The sequence below is a fragment of the Sebastes fasciatus genome, chromosome 22, assembly GCF_043250625.1.
Source record: "Sebastes fasciatus isolate fSebFas1 chromosome 22, fSebFas1.pri, whole genome shotgun sequence".
In the NCBI taxonomy this organism is placed as follows: domain Eukaryota; kingdom Metazoa; phylum Chordata; class Actinopteri; order Perciformes; family Sebastidae; genus Sebastes; species Sebastes fasciatus.
The window spans coordinates 9,858,392-9,878,346 of record NC_133816.1 but is presented as its reverse complement, the minus strand read 5'-3'; the positions used below and the strand labels follow the sequence as shown (position 1 = coordinate 9,878,346).

The following is a 19,955-nucleotide window of genomic DNA, read 5'->3' as shown; positions in this document are numbered from 1 at the left end:
ATTCCACCGTTATCCGGCCATTAAATAGGCATTATTGGTCGCTATAAGCACTATAGATGTGGGGCCTACTAGGGGGATATTTTCACTTTAAAAAAAAAACAGCAACAAATGTGAAACAACTTCACAAACGACATCATGTTAAGTGCAAACGAGAAGAAAGTATCTCATCTTGGGCCATCATATTGGAAACACTGAAAATCCACGCTAAAGCTAAAATTACACTTGTATGAGTGAGTAATGTGAAGACCTTTGCAAGGAGAGAGAGAGAGAGACAGAGAGTGGCGTGGCGCGTAATTATGGCTGACATCTCCATGATCTCTTTTAGATAATTTTAGGTCACATAAAAAAAAAGAAAAAAAAAAAGAAGAGTCAGGCGCGAGGAAGGAAAGAGGAGTGAAGAGAGGAAGACGACGGGAGGAGAAATTGATGGTGAATTATTCAAATGGAACAGATCCGTTTCCAGAGGTTGAAATTGAGGTGAAAAGATCACAGGGAGACGTAATGCATTATGGGTAGGACGGGAGCCCTGGTCTGCGGGGAGCGTAATCTCTTTCCCCCAGACGGAGTTTGCTGTTTTCTTCTCCTTCCAAGCTCATTCACAAGTTGTTGTTCCCTTTCTATAAACACACTTTTCACTGCAAAACATGCGCGGCTTAATGATTCATTCTGGCTTATTATCCAGTGGAGTGGTGCTCCTTATATCAGGCCAGTATTCAACTGCTTCACAAACTAGAGGAATTACAGTATCTCACAAAAAAAAGTGGATTTGTTTGGCTGCTGCACAGTTTTTAGTTTTGAAAATAAAGTTTTGGAATACACATGAAACAAGGGGTGTGTATAGTTATATATGATATTTGGCTCCCAACTCCTCACAAGCACAGATCAAACTCAGTACAGCAGAGGACTGATGAGAATAAACTCATCCCTCAATTTTACCACATTAACCACTATTATAGTTGCATCAAAAACTAACTACTGCTGCTATTTAGTAGACAAAAACAGTATGTTTTTTATTTTGTTGTTTGTTATTTTATTTTTTATTATGTCCGAAACCTTAGTATGAAACGAAAAGTACGCGAACTGCATACTATTTCAGGCGAAATATTACAGTATGCAAACGCTGGACACAACGACGGCATAAAAAAAAAGATACATACTGCTGTTTATTATTCACGCAAAAGTATGTTGAACGATAGTACACATATTGGGAATGTAGTGCATAGTGTGTGATTTAGGGCGCTGCAAAAGTGCATTATTGCAATATTAGAATTTATGCCATCTCCTTGACAACTAAGAAAACTCCATCTGCTGATGAAGAGCATGAGAAAGCTCCAGAAAAAGCAAGTAAATGAACCTTGAGTTAAACTATTTCTCCACTATATTAATCAACAGCAAGGAAACATCATAACGCACGTTGCCAAATAACAGCCATTCACCAAAAGAAAATCATTCTCAATAAATAAAATTCCACACGATATAGATTGAAGCAGGAATTAGTAGCCAGCAAAGCTATCACATCACCCACACTGCAAGAAAAGCAATACAGCAGCCAACTACTGATATCACCAAACACACACCTGAACAGAGCCAAAACACCAGGTCACAATATGTTAAGCACACGCAGCAGGACATGTAGGAGCTTACCTTGGTGATGTACGGCAGCCAGTTGCAGCTCCAAGCAGTGACATCACAGATGAGGAAAATAGCACATCTGGCTTGAAATGGTGCCCGGAGCAGATGTAACAAACAGCCGACCAGGAGAGTCAGGGACCGCCGGTAGCAGCGTGGTACCAGTGCTGTGAAAACACACAGGTATTTCCTTTAAAAGCCACGTAATCAAAGTGTTAACAGGCAAGCGTTTTTTAATGCTATATTAGCAGCAGCAGCAAATGTTTGCAGCAGAGTGATCAGTGTGGTAGCAGTTTGAAAAAGGTGGGCATGGCACTGACAGCTTGAATAGACCGCCCTCTACCTAAAGGGTGCGTTTGATATGTGTCTCAGCAGCTAGAGTATATGTCAGGTGAGTGTAGCAGAAAACATCTTCTCTCTGGTGCCTACACCCTCCCACTCCGTGATGGAGTGAATTTGGTTTATAGTCACACTCACAGCTGAATGAAACACTCTTCTTTAAGGTGGAGGGTATAAATACAGCGGCAAGCTTTGGGACAAACTCTGGCAAGGAAACTGTAAATAAATATTAGAATCAGAAATACTTTATTGATCCACGGGGGGGAATTGAGTTATGTTTTGCTCCCGTTCTAGAATAGAAATATATATAAACATAAAGAAATTATAAAAAAAAAAATTAAAAAATATGAATAACAAAAGTGCAAATAATAATGCTGAAAAATAGAATCTATCAATAAGTGTGTAGTAATATAAATAAATGTGAATATTTGTTTAAATGTACTGTATAAATGAATGCAGTGTTAATGCCAGAGTAAACCAGATTATTACACAGCTGAATTATTGCACTAAATTATTGTAGGTTACTGTTAAGTCAGTATTGCGCAGTTGAATATATAATAAACTAGAAGTGCACTCGGGGAGCGCAGACCTCCGCCAAGGCAGGTTTCATGTATGAGAGAGCTGGGTGACGCGTCATGAACGCATCATCAGTTACACTGCGCATGTCTTAAAGCCTGTGGTGTTATTGCACAGGCTGAGCGGAGTTATTAAAAAAAAATCATGATCCGGATCGCCACCAATTGTGAATTACATATGTTGTTTGTATAAATATACAACACTTAATCAAATAAACATGTCTACCGTTTTCTAGACTAGACAAGGGTATATTTAATCCTAAATACAATCGATTTACTTCAAGTTGATAACGTCTGTATGACAATAAAGTAGAATAAATTAAATGTCTGTCTTAGTTTGAGCAGTTTATGAGTAAATGTTTGTACCGGTAGTCGCAGCTGGTTAAGTCGGAATTGATGTAGAATTGCTGGACGGTTATATATCCCACTTCCACTCCCCGCTAATTGGTATGGGATAGCACTCAATATGGCGGACCCTCCATGCAAATAGTGGATAGTGGAAGTGGGTAGAGAGAGGGTGTAAGGGACAGATTGGAGTTGAGCCTCTATCTAATCTACTGTATGTCCACACTTTCCCAGTCTGCCTTGATATTGCAACAATCATTTAGGAGTATTTCTTACAGATATTGCCTGAGTACTTTGGCATTGACCCCGTGCACTAAGAAAAGTTGCTTGCTGATAATGTTGGCAGCCTAGAAGATTTTTCTTGAGCACTTTTTTGTCCTAATGTGTTGAAGTGAAATTTTATGTCACGGCCTCTAAAGCCCGTAGAGACGTTGTGTAATGCGATATTTTGGCTGTACAACGTGAGCTCAATCAGACTAAACTGGAGCTGAAATTACTAGATGTGAGTTTGAAAAGAAGCGACGCACTTTGTGCTTTTGTGGTGTTCGCTGCCGTGTTGCACGCGGCAGGCGCTGATTTCATTCATCCCCGTCGGCCTTCGCCACCCTCTGCCCCTGCTGCAATTTCACCGTCTTAACCCCGTCTGACCTCCGAGCGATACCACACAACGCGCCGAGGGAAAAGCGGGCGCACGTAAACTCAGGTGCACAGCTCTTTGTTTTTTCTTCAAACACCGACACCCACACATGCACATACAAACAGAGCATCTTGACCCGAGGCATTTTCACAAGTCATGAGATTGAGAAGTGTACTCCGATGCACACACACATGCATTCTATAGTGCATGTCCTCCCCATCTGGCTGCTTAAATCTTTAATGGCGTATTCTGCTCGCTAGTGAATGAAGGGTTTTTATGCAGATGAGCCCACAATAGCTCCAGTCCCATTCAGACTTGTGAGAGCCAGATGCTGCGGTCCCCGCGGCCCGGCTCGCCGTCGCTGCCCCGTTTCCAGGACCGGGGAGCTCCGAGGCGGCAGCCGCGGGGTTCTTTGATCAGGGACTTGGATCCCCGTTTATGACAGTTCTGGGTTGTCTGGGACATCTCCGGAGTCCCGTTGTTTATTTTTACAGGGTGGTAGACCTAGATATATATATACGCGAGGACGGGGAACACGTCAGCAGAATTTAGGAGGGTGTTTCTGCAATAATACAGTAGGTTTTCAAACCGTGCGTGTGAGTTTGTGTGTTCTGTGCTTTCTCATTTTGCTCGCTTTCTACTCCGATGCAGCTGCTCACAGTTTCTACACACACCTACCATTATCATCAGGTGCCCACCTCAAATGCCCCAAGTGTCATTCCCCAGCTAACACACACACACTCGGGCTGCTCGGAAATCATAATCACGATTAAGGGAAGTCTAAATTGAAATTGAAATTCAATTAATTGCACAGCCCTAACACGCATTCTAATATTGTACGCACAGCCACATGGCAGTAAGAGGAGACTTCACAGAGAAGCTGATCTGGGGGGCTGCAGCCCACAGCGACTGTCACAGAGCCCAACGCACGGATGAGAGTGGAGGAAAAAAAGGGATGAACAGAAGAAAAGATAAGAAAGAGGAAAAAGCTGCATTGATTATTGATGTAAAGGAGGTGGGATGTGTGTGTTTTCTATTGCAGAAAAAGAAACAGATAAAGAGAGGAGAGGAGGAAAAGGGGAGGACGGGAGCTTGAAGTCGGAATAACAGGTTCCCTAGAAACGCTACACAGGAAACAGAGATTGACACGCGTAGTGTAGGTGTGTTTCTGGCTGCCACAGAGGATCTGTGCAACAACTAGAAACCTCTTGATACTCCGTTTGGCACGCACATCTCAACTCATTCACCTCTACGAACCAGTCAGCACTGTATTAGAACTTCTTACGTAAAGGCAGACTCCTCATCTCAACCTGGGAATTAGGGATTTAAATCTCACCATTTCAGATTTAAAAGTGAAATTACAGCTCTAGAAAAACAACAAAAAATCTTTTAATTTAGTGGGCAAGATGTAGAGTTGGCTTAGTTCACAAGACAGAGAGTCAGCTGTTACGTAAGCGGCTTTTTATTGGACATGTCAGTCTTCCTTTATGAGCAGGAATCAATTGCAGCGAGTGTTTTTCAAAGGGCACGGCTGAACACAAGACAGGTGGCAGTGCAGCGTTGTTAAACACACACACAGAGCGAGAGAAACACACACACACCACACCACACCTGGGTGAGAGGGGGGCTTTTCTCTAACCTGTCGATGCAATAAAGCCGGTTTCCATGGCGATCGCAGGGGTTGGCATGGTGATGGTGTCATTGACCCGGAGATTAAGCATGACAATGAGCCATGACTGTTTTTTTTTTCCCTTCTTCTTTCCTTTCCGCTCTCCAACCGTCTCAGATTCCCTCATGTAAAAAACACTAAAACTTGATAAATGCCTCAAGGATGCGTATCGGCAAACAGCACGCAGCCGCTCATCCAGTTCCTCTGCTTTTTTTTCTGTTTGCGTGGCCGTGTAGAAGGTTTACTGCATGTAAGATGATAGCTGAGGAGCTTTTATTTTCTCTCTGCTTCTCCTCTATTCAGCCAACATGATGTAACTGCTAACGTGATAGCCAAGACATCTTCAGTGGAAGTTGATATACATAGCTGATGTTTAAAGAAGACATATCATGCTCATTTATAGGTTCATACTTGTATTTGGGGTTTCTACTAGAACATGTTTACATGCTTTATTGTTAAAAAAAAACACATTATCATTCTCATACTGTCTGTCTGAATATACCTGTATTCACCCTCTGTCTGAAAAGCTCCGTTTTAGCACCTGTCTCTTTAAAAAGCCGCCCTGCCGACAAAGCCCAGTCTGCTCTGATTGATTTGCGAGAAAAAATATGGTGCTCATTTAAAGGACGTTATTCTTCGTCAATAAATCCCATGAAAAGGACCAACATTGTGTCAGCACATCTCTTCGTACCTAATACTTGTCTGACTTCCCAACAGCCCTTTCAGCCCCAATCCCATTTGTTCCCGCTGAAGATGTAAATCTTTAAGAGCACAGAGTTTCATTTATATAAAAGGGTCCATTAATTTCCTGAAACAGCTGGGCGCTGTAGTTTTTAGAAAACATTACTCAAACAGGAGTAGATAGGGACTAGTTTCAGCAGTGGATTAACACACATTTGCTTGTGAGACGGTGTATGTTGGATTGACTAGTGTAACGGTGTGGCTCATTGATTTTTTAATAGTTTTTGGACGACAACATAGGTCTAATATGCTACAAAGGACAACGACTGTGACAACTAAATTATAATACTCTTTTCATGTAATTTGCTGACAATAAGAAACAATAAGAAAAGATACATTGGCAGAGCACATATGTCTTTGTTTCATGTTGGTACAAAACTTTTAACTGCATTGATTTCTTGTATACTAACTAGGGATGTTACGATACCAGAAATATAGTAGTTGATAACAATACCAGTGAAAGTCCACGATTTTTGATACCAATTCGATAGCATGGTAAAAAAAAAAAGTAAAACAATAAATCCCATGTATTTCAACATACACTTCTTTATTACCATTTGCATACTGGTTGTTTTGTATTATCTATTTTACATTGCTGTGAAAACATCTCCTTCAAACAACTGTATTTATTCTCGACCAAAAACTACATTTTACAAGATTACATTTGAACACATTATGACAACCTTCTTCTAATACTCATTTTTACTGAATAGAGCCTGACCGTATCATAATGTAAATCAATGCCAGGACGAGAGCTAGTTAACATTAGCAGCACAGTCCTGCACGGAGCTAACAGCTAATGTTGACTAGCTCTCGTCCTGCCGATTTCAACACAGATTAGATGTTTGCAATGTAGCGTTATCAGCGTTATTGGGTCCCCTGGATGCATTGATAGTGAGCTTACTGCGTCCTTAACACATTTTCTATCGTTTCTGGGACGACATTACTCTCGAGCCGTAACGGCACCTGCGATACTGTAGAAAAACTTCACATTTTCAGAATTTTGGCATCGATTGTGACATCCCTAATACTAACTGCAAAAACATTATACTTGGACAATTAGAGCATACTGTATAATATCAGTATGAAATTGGCTCACTGCTCTGTGAGTGACACGTCACTGAAATTTTATTATTTCTTTGATCAGATCATCTGTTTCTTTTTTAGAGCCGTTTCTCCCTCCGCGGTGCCAAAGCTTACGCAGCAAATATCCGAACAGTCGACTGTGTGTTTCGTTGATTGATTGACCGCGTGAGTGTTTGATTTGTTGATTCATACTGTAGCTGTGTACAATATCTTAGCCGCCTCTCCTAACTGGCTCATCAGATAAAGTGCACTTAGCCGGAGTATAAAACCCCTTCCAGGGATGAAAAACCAAAAGAGGAGGGAGGGAGGGGAGTGCGGCTAAAACTGGAATTGCATTTGGCCGCTATCTGTTTTGCTATTGTCACTTTAGCCTCCTGTGTTTCTTACACCTGCGGCTGCTAAAGTGTAATAAGAACTACTGCAACCCCTCGGTCCCCCTGCAAAAACGAGACACGTATGAATACAAACACACACACACGCACACACACAGAGAGGAGTGAAGGTTCTAGCTTGTCAGCTGCCACGCTGTAATCCACTTTAGATGGCCTCATTCCAGGCCTGCTCCCTGGCTAAGACAGGGATGTTAAAAACCACCCGGCAAATATTTGGACATCTTTTACAGTTTGGCTTGGGTAAATTGGCCTGGATGACAGAAGTGACAGTGGATTACACGGAAGGGTGGAGTGATGTGAATGTGTGTTCGCATTTGAACACCTTATTTTGTCATTTTGATAGGAAACACCAGTTGGTTTTATCCTAATCTCCATCTCCACACACACACACACACTCAGCCACTCCATTCATTCTGCTATATCACCGCGAGGCAACCTGACAGAGACTTTGTCAGCAAACTTGGAGAGTGTTTTCTCTCTCATCCTCTCACTCTCTCACACTATATGTCTCTCTCTCTCAGCATTACTGTGGTTCAGCTTCCATCCTCTACTGACACATCACTGCAGCACCGTGAGTCATAGAAGGCCAATCTAAAGAGGGCTGATGAGGTGACCTGCGGGGCAGCCCGGTGGTTCGAGAATCTGTTCAGTCATGGGTCCTTAGAAAATCTAAGATGCGTCTAACCAGTCAAGTGTTTCCTGTATTATTTTATAATATTGGTAGATTTAACTCACCATCAACTCATAGCGCTATACAGCACATTAAATATAAGCCTCAAAAGCAAATAATTTACTGCTAAATCTCTCCCCGAAACAGCAACCGGAAGTAGGTTGGTGGCATGTTTGGCTAACTAGCGTGGGTGGAACCGCATTATCGAGGTCCCACTGAAAACCAATCGCGAGCCAAGCACGGCCGCAGCTTGTTAGCGAGAGAGAATCGCAGCTGTCAATAATGACGTTTTACCCTCTTTTGATAGCATCAAATAACTATGACAAATTAAAACTAAACTTATCAGAAATATGAACACTTGAACATACATCAGCGTGATAATAAGTGCCTAAAATCACAGAACCCATCTTTGGGAAAAATGTATTTGACGTGTACTTTGACTTTTGAGATTGACCCGGGATTTATGAGCTATACTGCAGCCAGCCACCAGGGGGCAACCGAGATGTTTTGGCTTCACTTTTGGGGAGCTGTCATGTCGTCCATCTTTATATAGGCTACAGTCTATGGTTTCACACTGAATTAATTTGTGGGGTTACAGGTTACATTAAGTAAAGCTCATTGTGGTAGTCAGTCCTGATGCTACAGTATCAGACTGTAGGCTAACGTTAGTGTGCTCTTTATTTGATTTGGGGAAGTTTACACTAACACCAGCCGATGTTGCGTTATTTTTGCCAAACACATCGCTATCCCTCGTCCTAACCCAGTCCTCCTCTCCTGTAGCATTTAAAGTGAAGTATACTGTTAATACTGTATACTGTTTAATACTGTCTTAAGTATAAGAGCTGAAAATGATCTTTCAGTGTTTTGGAGAGCAAACGGATGCAGTTAATCATGTCTTTTTTTCTGAGCTAAAAACGTGCACGTCACCTGAAACAATTTGGTCTTGAATGTAGCTCACGACCTTTCCTGTCAATCCCAACTGAAGATAGTGAGCAGCCTGTGCCCTAATTATCTATTAAGCTCTTTGTTTTGAAAGGAAGAGAGCACAGAGAGCTACACACTAGAGGGAATCCCTTTCCTTTCTTCCTCCATTTGGAATGTGTCCGTCTTACAGATATGCTTGGCTCATGTTCTGTACTTAAATTAGCACTATCTTCTTATGAGGCTTCTTGCTTTAGTGGATGTACTTGAATATTTCTGTCACAGGGGGGTTTATTTATTACCATGTAGCACCATTTTCCTTTTTACCCTCTTGTTTTATTGCAAATTCTTTAATATTCAGGGAATTGTTTTATCTTTTTTTACCATTATTTGTCACCATTGGTGCAGGATACATACACTTAGTGTATTGTTTCACTGGATAAGTGGGTCAGCTAAATGTTTATATAATGGGAATGATGGGTTTGGATCCAATATCCAACCTTGAAAATGACACCTCCTCCAAAACAACTGATACTGTACATGGAAACTATCTTCCAAATCCAAAAAAGAAGCTGCAAAATTAACCTTTGCCATTAAATGTTTTGTGCAACACGGCCACAAAACTGTACAAATGTAAATGAATGCACCACGGGGCATTTGTGGGGTTTTTTTGTTGAGAGGAGGCCGTCCTACGGACCCTGCCACATGCCATCATCTGATTCCGCTTGTTCGCTGCATCTGTTCCCACTGCGACTGCCAAGGGAACGAGGAGTCCAACATGGAATGGCTTTGAAGCGTCATTGCCGTGAGCGCACCGACGTAGTTTTCCTGCTCATCGGAGCTCACAGTCATTTGGCTTGTCCCTCACTCGCTCTGCGTCTTCGCCCCGAGGCCTCGGCTGCTTGAGAATTACGACACATGGAGTAAAGATCAGCTGGTCATGGAGCGGAGGGGTTTCCACTGATTCTTCTTTCTTTTTTTTTGGCTCTCATTGTCCTCGAATGCACATCAGGGATCGCGCCAGGAAACGGCCCTGATCATTTCCGACGGTATTGAATCGGCTGTCACTCAGCGGCGTGCGCGTAGATGCCGAAGGGGAGAATGGAGACTCATTGGAGCTTACAGTAGATATGCCATGTGGAGTGGGAGATAATAGTGGGATGAAAAGGCCACTATTTAATTTGATGATGCCTAATTATGCAGCCACTGTGTTGAGTGTTCTAGTTTCTGACTAAAAAGATCGAGGAGAGCGATTGGCTTCGGTGTACAAGACTGACGATGACTGACGATAATAAATCAAATTTCACAGTCTTAGATGCTCACAAATCTACATTCCTCCCTTTAATGAACGCGTTCATTTCCTTTCATTTAAAACATTCCCATCTGTTCTATATATAAAGCAAATCTGCTCATTTCCCTTAATACCACTGATTACAGAACATTAGGAAATTTGGCCAAGGCGCTGTGTTTTACATAACCAGTGTGTCATTCAAACAAATCTGCTTTTTCTTACTGAAAACAATGAATTACGAGCCGGGATTGGTATTGAACCCCAGAGCTTTAGAGGTACCGACTAAAATGTCCCCATAGCACACCAGTTAAGTGCTGAAAGCTAGCATTGAATGTTTGGTCGGATTTGTAATCTAGTTTACATATTAATTGATCACATATTTCCTCATTTATATCATAATTCAATTTTAAAGTTATCATTTTGGTATCCGTGCTGTAGCTCAGGAACATATCGACACTAGTATTGAACAATACGGAGCCCTAAGTATTAAGGGTTTGTTCAGTGTTTCTGAGGAATCGCCACTCTAAAGAGTAGCAGGGCACAAAGTGAGTCCTACTTCATTCTCTTTTGTTACAGAACTAAAACAGTAAATTAAATATTTTTCTTATTCTTCAGATCTGGTTATTTTGATAAATAAATACTCTATATGAAATAACCACAGAATGTAAAGTATCGTCCAAATTACGTACTGAATATATTGCAGTAACGCAGTTCGGCCACTGGTTTTTCGACATTGCAATAGAAACAATATAGAGAAACACATTCGACAGATATTTTTATATTGTTATGACAATATATATCTTCATATCGCCAAGCCATAATGTAGTTATGTACTACTGCGAATTGGCTAAAATGTGTTTTTCTTCCATTTTTTTAGATTGAATAGAACAGGAATTGTGGGGGGAGAGAAGGGGAGCGGAAATGGTGAAACAAAAACATATGATCCATTGTCACTTCACCGGATCATCGGAACACTGAAAAAGGTTGAGGCCAGCTCAACTTTGGTTTGTAGTGCATCACGGCCACTGCACGCAACGACAAGTGCCGTGCGCAGTGGTTAGCCTCTGGGTCTGAAAACTGAAGCCAGTGGTGAAGTGCCTTAAACTCAGTTTGAAGCTTCTTGTCACCGGATTCCATTGAAAATGACTCTTAGCCGTCTGCTTTGTCGCTCTTAGTGTCAACATACAGTAGCATTACTCATCTTCCCTCAGCTTTAATTTCTATTTTCTGTCTTTTACATATCTTTATGTTGTGATATTTAAGTGATAGCGCGTGACGTATGGCGGGCAGATGGCATTTTCATCGAACAGCCACAGTCTTTTTCTCGCACACGATTGTTGTTTTCAACACTTATTGAAAACATAAATGTTTCTACGTGGGAAGAGGGGTGCAACATTTTCTTCTTTAAACTGCACACTGTACATATGGGGCTGTGGTGTACAGCAATTTCAACCCAAGATAGAGCTGTAAGTATGCACCATAGCGGGGGATCGTGGCGGCAGCTTACATCCCTCATGGCCCGGTGGATGTCCCAACTGCACCACAGTAGCGCCTGTGGCTCTGAAACTGCCTTAAATAAGTCGCACTGTGTGCATCATTGACTCTAGTACTCACCCTGCGCCACTGATCCAAAAAATAGAGCCCGAAAACAGTCTGAAGGATCATGATTATATGCATTTCCTGTCTCTCTCTTTCTCACCTCCCCTGCCCTCTATCTATCTTTCCTTCCTTCCTCCCTTCAGGGTCTGGTGGGAGAAAAGTACGGCAGCATCCGAGTGCCGGGGGAGGTGGAATCAGCGGAGTTTGAGATGATCTTGGATGCAGCTGTGGAGGCGGGGCTGGACACACACATCTTGGAAGAGTGGTACTGCAGGGATGAAAACTCTGTGCCACCCGCATACTACCTCAAACCCAAAGCCCAAATGCTTAAGAACTACCAGAACTCTGTGAGTACAGCCAAAGTGCTACGACTACAGGGGCAGGAAAGGGATTTTTTTTTTATGTGTTATTTTACCCACATGGAGGTTTTAACAGTGCTGATAATGGATTTTTGTCCTTGAGATCCGCGGTTCATGAATTAAATTATCCTCGAGGAACATATTTTATATGCACATACAGAGAAGAAAAGTAGCTTTGTTTTGAGCTTGTGAGCAAAGTAGGTTTGGTCTCAGGCAGCTCCTGAGCCCCTTTGAAGTCCTGTGCTTTACTGTTTGCCAAAAAAAACTTTTTTTTAAAAGTTAGTTTACATGCAAATGACCCCATAAAAGTCATTTAACAACAATTCTGTCAGCATAGTTAATTTCATAAAAAACAGTTTTAGCTTCTGAGTTTCACCTTGTTATCTTTATAGAGGTTATAAAATATCTGGATGGGTTTAGTTAAAAAACTGCACGAGAATGTTGGTTTGAGTTTCACTTAAGTCATAAAAATTAGAGGTGGGAATCACCAGAGGCCCCACGATATGATATTATCACAATACGATATTATCACGATATTTAATGCACAATCTTATTGCGATTTTAAACATTTTGCAATATGCTGAGTATTGCGATAAGATATATTGCGATTTATTAACTTTTTTCAACTGCAAATTATGCAGTTTGTCAACATCTGTTTTATCTAATAAGTGGCCTGCATAATAATACAGTTTTCACTCTGTTCATCTCAAGAGTTTTCATTCGCATATCTTGATGTCAGAGGTCAGGAGACCCCTTTAAATATGGCAATGACAGTTTTTCCTCGCCCAAAATTTAGTATAGTTTTGGAGCATTATTTAGCGTTCTCCCCAACAAGTTAACATGATGTGGTTGGTACCAATGGATTCCTCAGGTTTTTCTAGTTTCATATGATGTGATGTGTTCACTCTAGATTTAAGACTGAGTTCACTACAACATCTGAAAGACGGAATAGCGGCTGGATTGTTAAGAGGTTAATAATCTAAAATCAATACTTGACGTCAGTGTATCAATAAAATATTGCCACGCTGTATCAATTCCCCCCCCCCCCCCCCCCCTAATAAAAGCTGTACCTTGTTGGCCAGTGTAGCACTTGAACACACTTTAGGATGCTAAAAACATTAAGATAAGAAAGTTTCATACTTGGAGAATCTCTAGATACTAGATAGCAGAATCACTCAAGATTTTCTCAAGCAATCCAGCTCACATAAAGCACTCTTTCTAAATGAATGTTTCTCACATGAAACACAGAACAATATTCCCTTTGTTACAGTATGTTTCTGCACAGTACTTAAGAAAACATGAATGACTACATTCCCTCAGTGCATGTCTAATGTCAGACTGTCGTCTCCCTGCTTCCGGTCTTTTGCCTAGATGGAGTCAAGCAGCGCAGCCAAGACCAAGAATGACAAGGCCTGGAGGAATGTGTCGGAGGAGATCAAGAGGATCTTCCGAACGGCGGTGCTGCAGCTTCAGGAGAAGGGGACCATGAAGATCGCTCAGGCCAAGAAATTCCTTTGCTCTGGTTAGTTTCAGGTCGACTTCCTTCTTTTCATGTCACATCTTTTGATCACTTCTTTTCAAGTTTGGAACAAGCCTTACTGTCTGACGGGAAGGTCACTTCTATCTCTCCGGGCTTTTATTTGGTTTATAAAATTATTAATTTATTTTTACATTAAAAAAAATGTGACCTTTAAGTTGATGACACAAATGTCAATCTCTAAATGCAAATATGATTCTATGAAAAACGACAACGTTTTTGTCATGTAACAATGTTCATGTTCACATATACTGCATTGTATCTATTATTTCTGAGCAATACGATTAGTTGATTAATCAATTAGTCGAACAACAGAAAATAATCGTAAACTTTGAAACATTTTTATAATCAGTTAATGTTTAAGTAATTTTTTAGTCAGAAATGCAAAAATGTCAGTGGTTTTAGCTTCCCAAATGTAAATATTTGCTGGATTTTAGTCTTCTATTATAGTTAACTAAATATGTTTGTGTTATATGGGTCGTTGTTCAATTTAACAAGCAATTTAAATGTCACCTTGGCCTTTTCTGAAATTATCATTGACATTTTTTAAATAATTTTCACACGTTTCTGACATTTTATAGACCAAACACTTAATCAATTAATCTGGAAAATAATAAATCAGGTGAGAAGTAGGGTCATTTTCTCATAGACTTCTATACAATCAGACTTCTTTTTGCAACCAGAGGAGTCGCCCCCTGCTGGCTATTAGAAAGAATGCAAGTTTAAGGCACTTTTCACTCACTTTTCAGACCCGAAGACTGCCCACTGATTGCTATAGTGCATAAAATAAGCGATGCTGATATACAGTCAGCTTATTTCTCCTAGAAAACCAAACAAACTTTACACAAATAATATGTCTGATAATTGTAATATTGTGTAACATTATATCTGGGCCAAAAAAAAATATTTACATGCCAGGCATGAGGCACAACCATTTAACCTGAAATAAAAAAAAGCCTCTTCTAACATAATGTACAAGAAAAAATTACCCTTCAGGGGGGAAAAAAATCACATGGCAAAGGCCATATATTTAATGAGTGAGGCTGCTGTGTAGGCCGTCATCTTGTCACTAAAGTGGTAACAGGAGATGAGATGTAATCAGGATCTGTCAGACTCAGCTCGGCCGATGACATTGATTGATCGATCACATTGTATGTTCACCTCTCTGTAATGAATCCAAACAGTGTTTTGCAATGAAAGGTAAAAACAGAAAAGATTTTTTTTTTCTGAAAAGTGACTTTTCATGACCACTTTTCAACCATTTATTCATGTTTTGTTTGTTATTTTCCAATATTTTCAGTGATAATCAGTCTAATTATTGAGGAACTCTACTGTATGTCGTGTTAAAGAGGCAATATTATGCTCATTTTCAGGTGCATATGTATTTTGGGTTTCTACTAGAACATGTTTACATCCTTTTAATGTTCAGAAAACGCTTTATTTTTCATATACCGGCTGTGCTGCTGCACCTCTTTTCACCCTCTGTCTGAAACGTTCAGTCTCCGAAAAGCCCAGTCTGCTCTAATTGGTCAGCTGGCCCTCTGTTGTGATTGTTCAACAGAACCAAACTCTTCGAACTCCACTCCAGCTCCGCTCTAACTAGCTTTGTTTGAGGGTGCGCCGAACTAGCCGCTAGTCAGATATTATGCAAATGTGTTACTCGGTGACATCACCACGTTACGGAAGAAAAGGTGGGACTTCAATCAAGGCGTTTGAGTCAGTTCAGGAGCAGTGTTTCTGTGGGGGAGAGTTACTCCTTTTGGCGCGGATTATGGGCTATATAACTTTGCAGACATTTTGCATGCACAAAAAAACTATATAATACACTAAAGGAAAGGGAAAAAGCATAAAAGCATAATAGGTCCTCTTTAATCACAAAGCCACAATTTAAAATTCAACATGGTTCTTGAAAATATACTCATTATTTTCCATCAAAAGGGCCAATCTGAGCACTCCTATTAAGATCAAACATCAAAACAGAGACTCAAATAAATAAAAAAAAAACAGTTATTCTCAGACTTTCATACCTCTGCTGGTATAAAAACTAAAGATACAACTCTGACATTTTCAACAATTCCTCCCACTGTTTATTTTCACCCAGTAAGGTTGATGTAACGTGCTCCATCTGTAACAGACTCCATTTGGGAATCACACAGTTATTACCAAATTGTTTGGACAGCACTGAATTAATATTTCAAGACATCTCTTGTTCTTTTCTCCGACTGTCACTGCAGGAGATGATCTAAGCAATATGCCATCAGGATCCAATGACAAGTCCTTGTTTTAGAGGCCCTGTTCTTATAGAGCAGGCGCGGCATGTAGCCTTTTTGTTGTGGAGGAAATAAAGAATGATACAAAGCTAATTAAGTAATTGCAAGTTTTCTAATTTCGCATAAAAAGGAAGCAACTCTTTTGTGTCAGGAAACCGCAGTCTAATTGAGCACACTGGGCTTTAATTGTACCGTACAGAGGAAGTTGTGTCTCCTGGAACTTTCCTTTCACACTTTTCTCTCTCCCACCTAATTAGCAGGCTACCATGTGAGTTAAACTACACAGGAGATGCTGGCAGAAATTTCCGTCAGTGATACAGTTCAGTAGTGCTGGCTTTTGCGATTTTATCTTTATTTCTTCTTAAATAAGACTCGAGAGAAATCTGTCTAATCGGAGGCTAAAAGCTTCTAAAATCTGCTCGTGAAAGAAATCTAAATCCTACATCTGTTAGACGTTTATCTTTGCAAGTTGTACATTATAATCCAGAGGTGGTCGTTAGTACATATAGAGAAGTTGAGGAAGACTTCTAAGTTGTATTTTTTCTCTTATTTCAGCCTTGGAGGATGAATTAGACTTCGCCCTTGGGAAACAAACTCCTGCCTTTCTCAGGAAATGTGTCTGCTACATCCGCAAGATCGCCAACTTCGACCGCTTCGCCAAAATCCCAGACATGACCCGATACATGGACATCGTGGTGAGCGGCGACCGCGTCATGCGCAACCAAGAAGCCTACGAACGCCTCCTGAAGGTGCGGGACGAGTTCATCCCCACGGTCGTCGCCGCCTCAAACCTCCGCGTCTATTCCTCGGTCACCCACTGCGACATGAAGCTGGGCTACTCCCAGGAAGTGGAGAGCCACTACGTGGAGGGTCTGTGTAAACAGTTCTACGAGGACATGGTTGATATCATCCAAGCCACGGTCCAGCAGAACTTTGGCACGGAGAGCGACCCGCTGTACGACGAGATCCTGCAGCACTCGTCGCTCTGTAAAAGCTACGCGGAGCTCTACGAGTTCAAGACCGAGTCGTTGGATTACGTACAAGAGTACCTTATGCCGTCCAAGGGGAGCAGGCAGAGCCCTCTGGTGGTGTACGGGGGGCCTTGCACTGGGAAGACGCTGCTGCTATCTGAGGTGGCCAAACAGGTGAGAATATTTAAAAATGATGGAGTTATCTTCCTCCTTTTTTTGTGTTATCCCCACCCCTCTCTCTCTCTCTTTGGCCAGCTCTCGCACTGTGTTCACGCTTGCGCTCATCTGTCTGTCTGATCTGAGCATGTGTCCATCTTTGTACCGCACAGTATGAGGGGGCGTGCAACTGTTCATCTCTTCTCATCAAACGCTTGCTTGACCATCTGTGCGTCTGCCAAAAGACAGTCCATTACCATGCACATGCCTCTAATTCCCTGTGAAGCCACGCGCGTGTTTGTGTGTGTGTGTGTGTGTGTGTGTGTGTGTGTGTGTGTGCTGTACATCTGCATGTGACTTCACAGGTTTGCTTTTTTTTTTATTAGTTTTGTGTGTGAACATCTGTAGAGATTTCTGCGTTCATTTGTTTCTCAAATGGCGTGCTCGTAGTGTGTGTTTGTGCACCGTATTCTCTGTTCCCTCTCTGGCTTTGTGTGTGCCATCTGGCTGCCCGGCTACATTAGGATCACACCACAGCCAAGACCACACAGCACAAACCCACAGATCTACCCTTCCTGTTCAACCTTTGTAATAAACGTCACATTGATACACTAATTTATTGCGAGTGCCATTCGTATCATCCAATTTCTTTAAAGGTCCCATATTATGCTCATTTCAAGGTTCATACTTGTATTTTGTGTTTCTACTAAAACATGTTTACATGCTTCAATGTTAAAAAAAAACATATTTTCGTCATACTGTCTGCCTGAAGATGCCTGTATTTACCCTCTGTCTGAAACGCTGTTTTAGCGCATTTTCGTTCCGACATTCAATACTATTTAGTACGCTAGAACAGTAAGTGAGTTTTTTAGTATGTCCGAAACCTTAGTATGGAACCAACAGTACGCAAAATGCATACTATTTCCGGTGAAATATTAACAGTATGCAACACTGGACACCACAGCAGCATAAATATCCCACAATGCAATGCGGTAGTGACGACAACATTCATTACAGACAATGGCGGACAGCTCTGTAACGTCAATAATGCTTAAATTTAACTGTAAGTATAAGATGTCACTTTGCTAGGCATAATATAGTTTTTAAATTAATTCAGATTTTGATTCTCACAAATCGTTGTTTTGGTCACAGGAAGTTGGCACGGGTTACCATGGTTACACGGCTCTCAGGAAGTGATGACGTAAATTACTGCTCAGTGCGTCCAAAAAGAAACATACAATTGTTTATTCACACAAAAGTGTATTGAACGATAGTACACCTATTGAGTATGTAGTGCATAGTATGCAATTACAGACAAAGCTATACACTGCAACCAGAAATAAACTGGGACAGAATGTGTGTGTTTAAAACTGTGAAATGGTCTTTATATCGTTGATTTGTGACATCACAAATGGACAGAAATCGTGACGGCTTGTTTCAAAGGCAGTTTCTGAATACGGGCTGTGTGTATTCCTCCATAGATTGAGCGTTTCGATACTTTCACAGTCTTTATATATCACTTAAACTTGCTTTACAATTTAAAAGAATCTCGCTTTTTACAATATGGGACCTTTAAATGTTGCAAGGTACAATAACCGCAATAAAACAATGATTGAAGTCTAACACTTCAGCGTTAAAGATGTACACACACTCTCATAAAGCAGAGATTAGAGGAGATAAAGGAGGTGTGTAAAACAATATGGATAAGGATTAAGGACCGTGTGTCTACAGTTTCCATCAGGGGAGTTTACCCGTTTTCTTATAGCCTGTCCTGATTTTTGTGCCATGAATGTCTTTGTTCTTTCCTGTTTTCAATACCAGGTGGATCTTTCAAAAACTTCCTTGTAACATGCTGGCAGCCACACTGTGTCCTCAAGTTTTTGTAAACTGAAAAGGAAAAATTTGCTTTCTTAAATCATCAGAAACTTTCTTTTAAGAAATTCACAAAGATCCAGATATCAATTTAACCCATTGACTACTAGTTCTCAGAATTAGAAAGACTGTTTTGGCTCAAGTAAATGAAACGATTTAATCAAATGATTCAAATGAATGAATGACTGAAAATGATTCAATAATATGACTTATCAAATAATATACAGCACTTTTAAACTATTACTGCCCACACAGATTAGCCTACTGTTTTATCACACAGCCTTATTGCAATAATACACATACAGTATGTGAGTGGGCAGTCTAGTTCACATTTAGTCCAGTTTTACATGTGAAACTGCAGACATTATCATTTAGTTGAAGGCTGAAAAAGCACTAGATCATAAAATACTTGCTCCCAGAACCAGTAGCTCTATTTAACCCAGATGTTGGATATTGCTCACAAAGCTTTAGCGTAATAATTGTCATTTTCTGCACCATATTGTCCTGTGTATTAATCTCCAGCCATTTTGTACTTACAGCAAGTTAAAACTAAAACATAAATAGTTTGAAATCCTACGTGGCCTTAGTGTTTTGAAGGAGAGAGGGATGCTATTTGACTAAAAGAGGTACAGCGCTGTCCAAACAATTCAAAGGATGAAGTGGACAACTGTGTCACAACTCTGTGCTCGAGTCCACAGGGTGTAATACACACCTAACCTGTTCGGTTTAATTCATCTGAACCCTGATGGTGTTACTTTTGAGCTCATACCACCTGATGGTCTGGAAAACAGAGGTCCTGAACTCCTCTGAGTGGACTATAACACAAAACAGACCAACCACAGCTTCTGTGATGCAGATAAGTGTAAACCCAAAAGCTAAAATTGGACAGAGGCATT

General features: G+C 40.9%; 1 protein-coding gene and 1 long non-coding RNA gene across 3 annotated transcripts in view; one reads left to right on the top strand and one right to left on the bottom strand.

Annotated features, from left to right (window-relative positions):
• Positions 1–1,695, bottom strand: part of LOC141760981 (uncharacterized) — a 129,741-nt gene extending 128,046 nt beyond the window's left edge. Inside the window, exon 1 of the long non-coding RNA XR_012592496.1 lies at positions 1,645–1,695. This is a non-coding gene — a long non-coding RNA (uncharacterized LOC141760981). The remainder of the gene's footprint in view (positions 1–1,644) is intronic.
• nwd2 (NACHT and WD repeat domain containing 2) overlaps positions 1–19,955 on the top strand; it is a 56,206-nt gene that overhangs the window by 27,448 nt on the left and 8,803 nt on the right. For both annotated transcript variants that reach the window (XM_074624117.1, XM_074624118.1), the window contains exons 5-7: positions 12,038–12,241; positions 13,625–13,775; positions 16,616–17,205. In XM_074624117.1, coding sequence (XP_074480218.1) covers positions 12,038–12,241; positions 13,625–13,775; positions 16,616–17,205 — 945 coding nt within the window. The remainder of the gene's footprint in view (positions 1–12,037; positions 12,242–13,624; positions 13,776–16,615; positions 17,206–19,955) is intronic.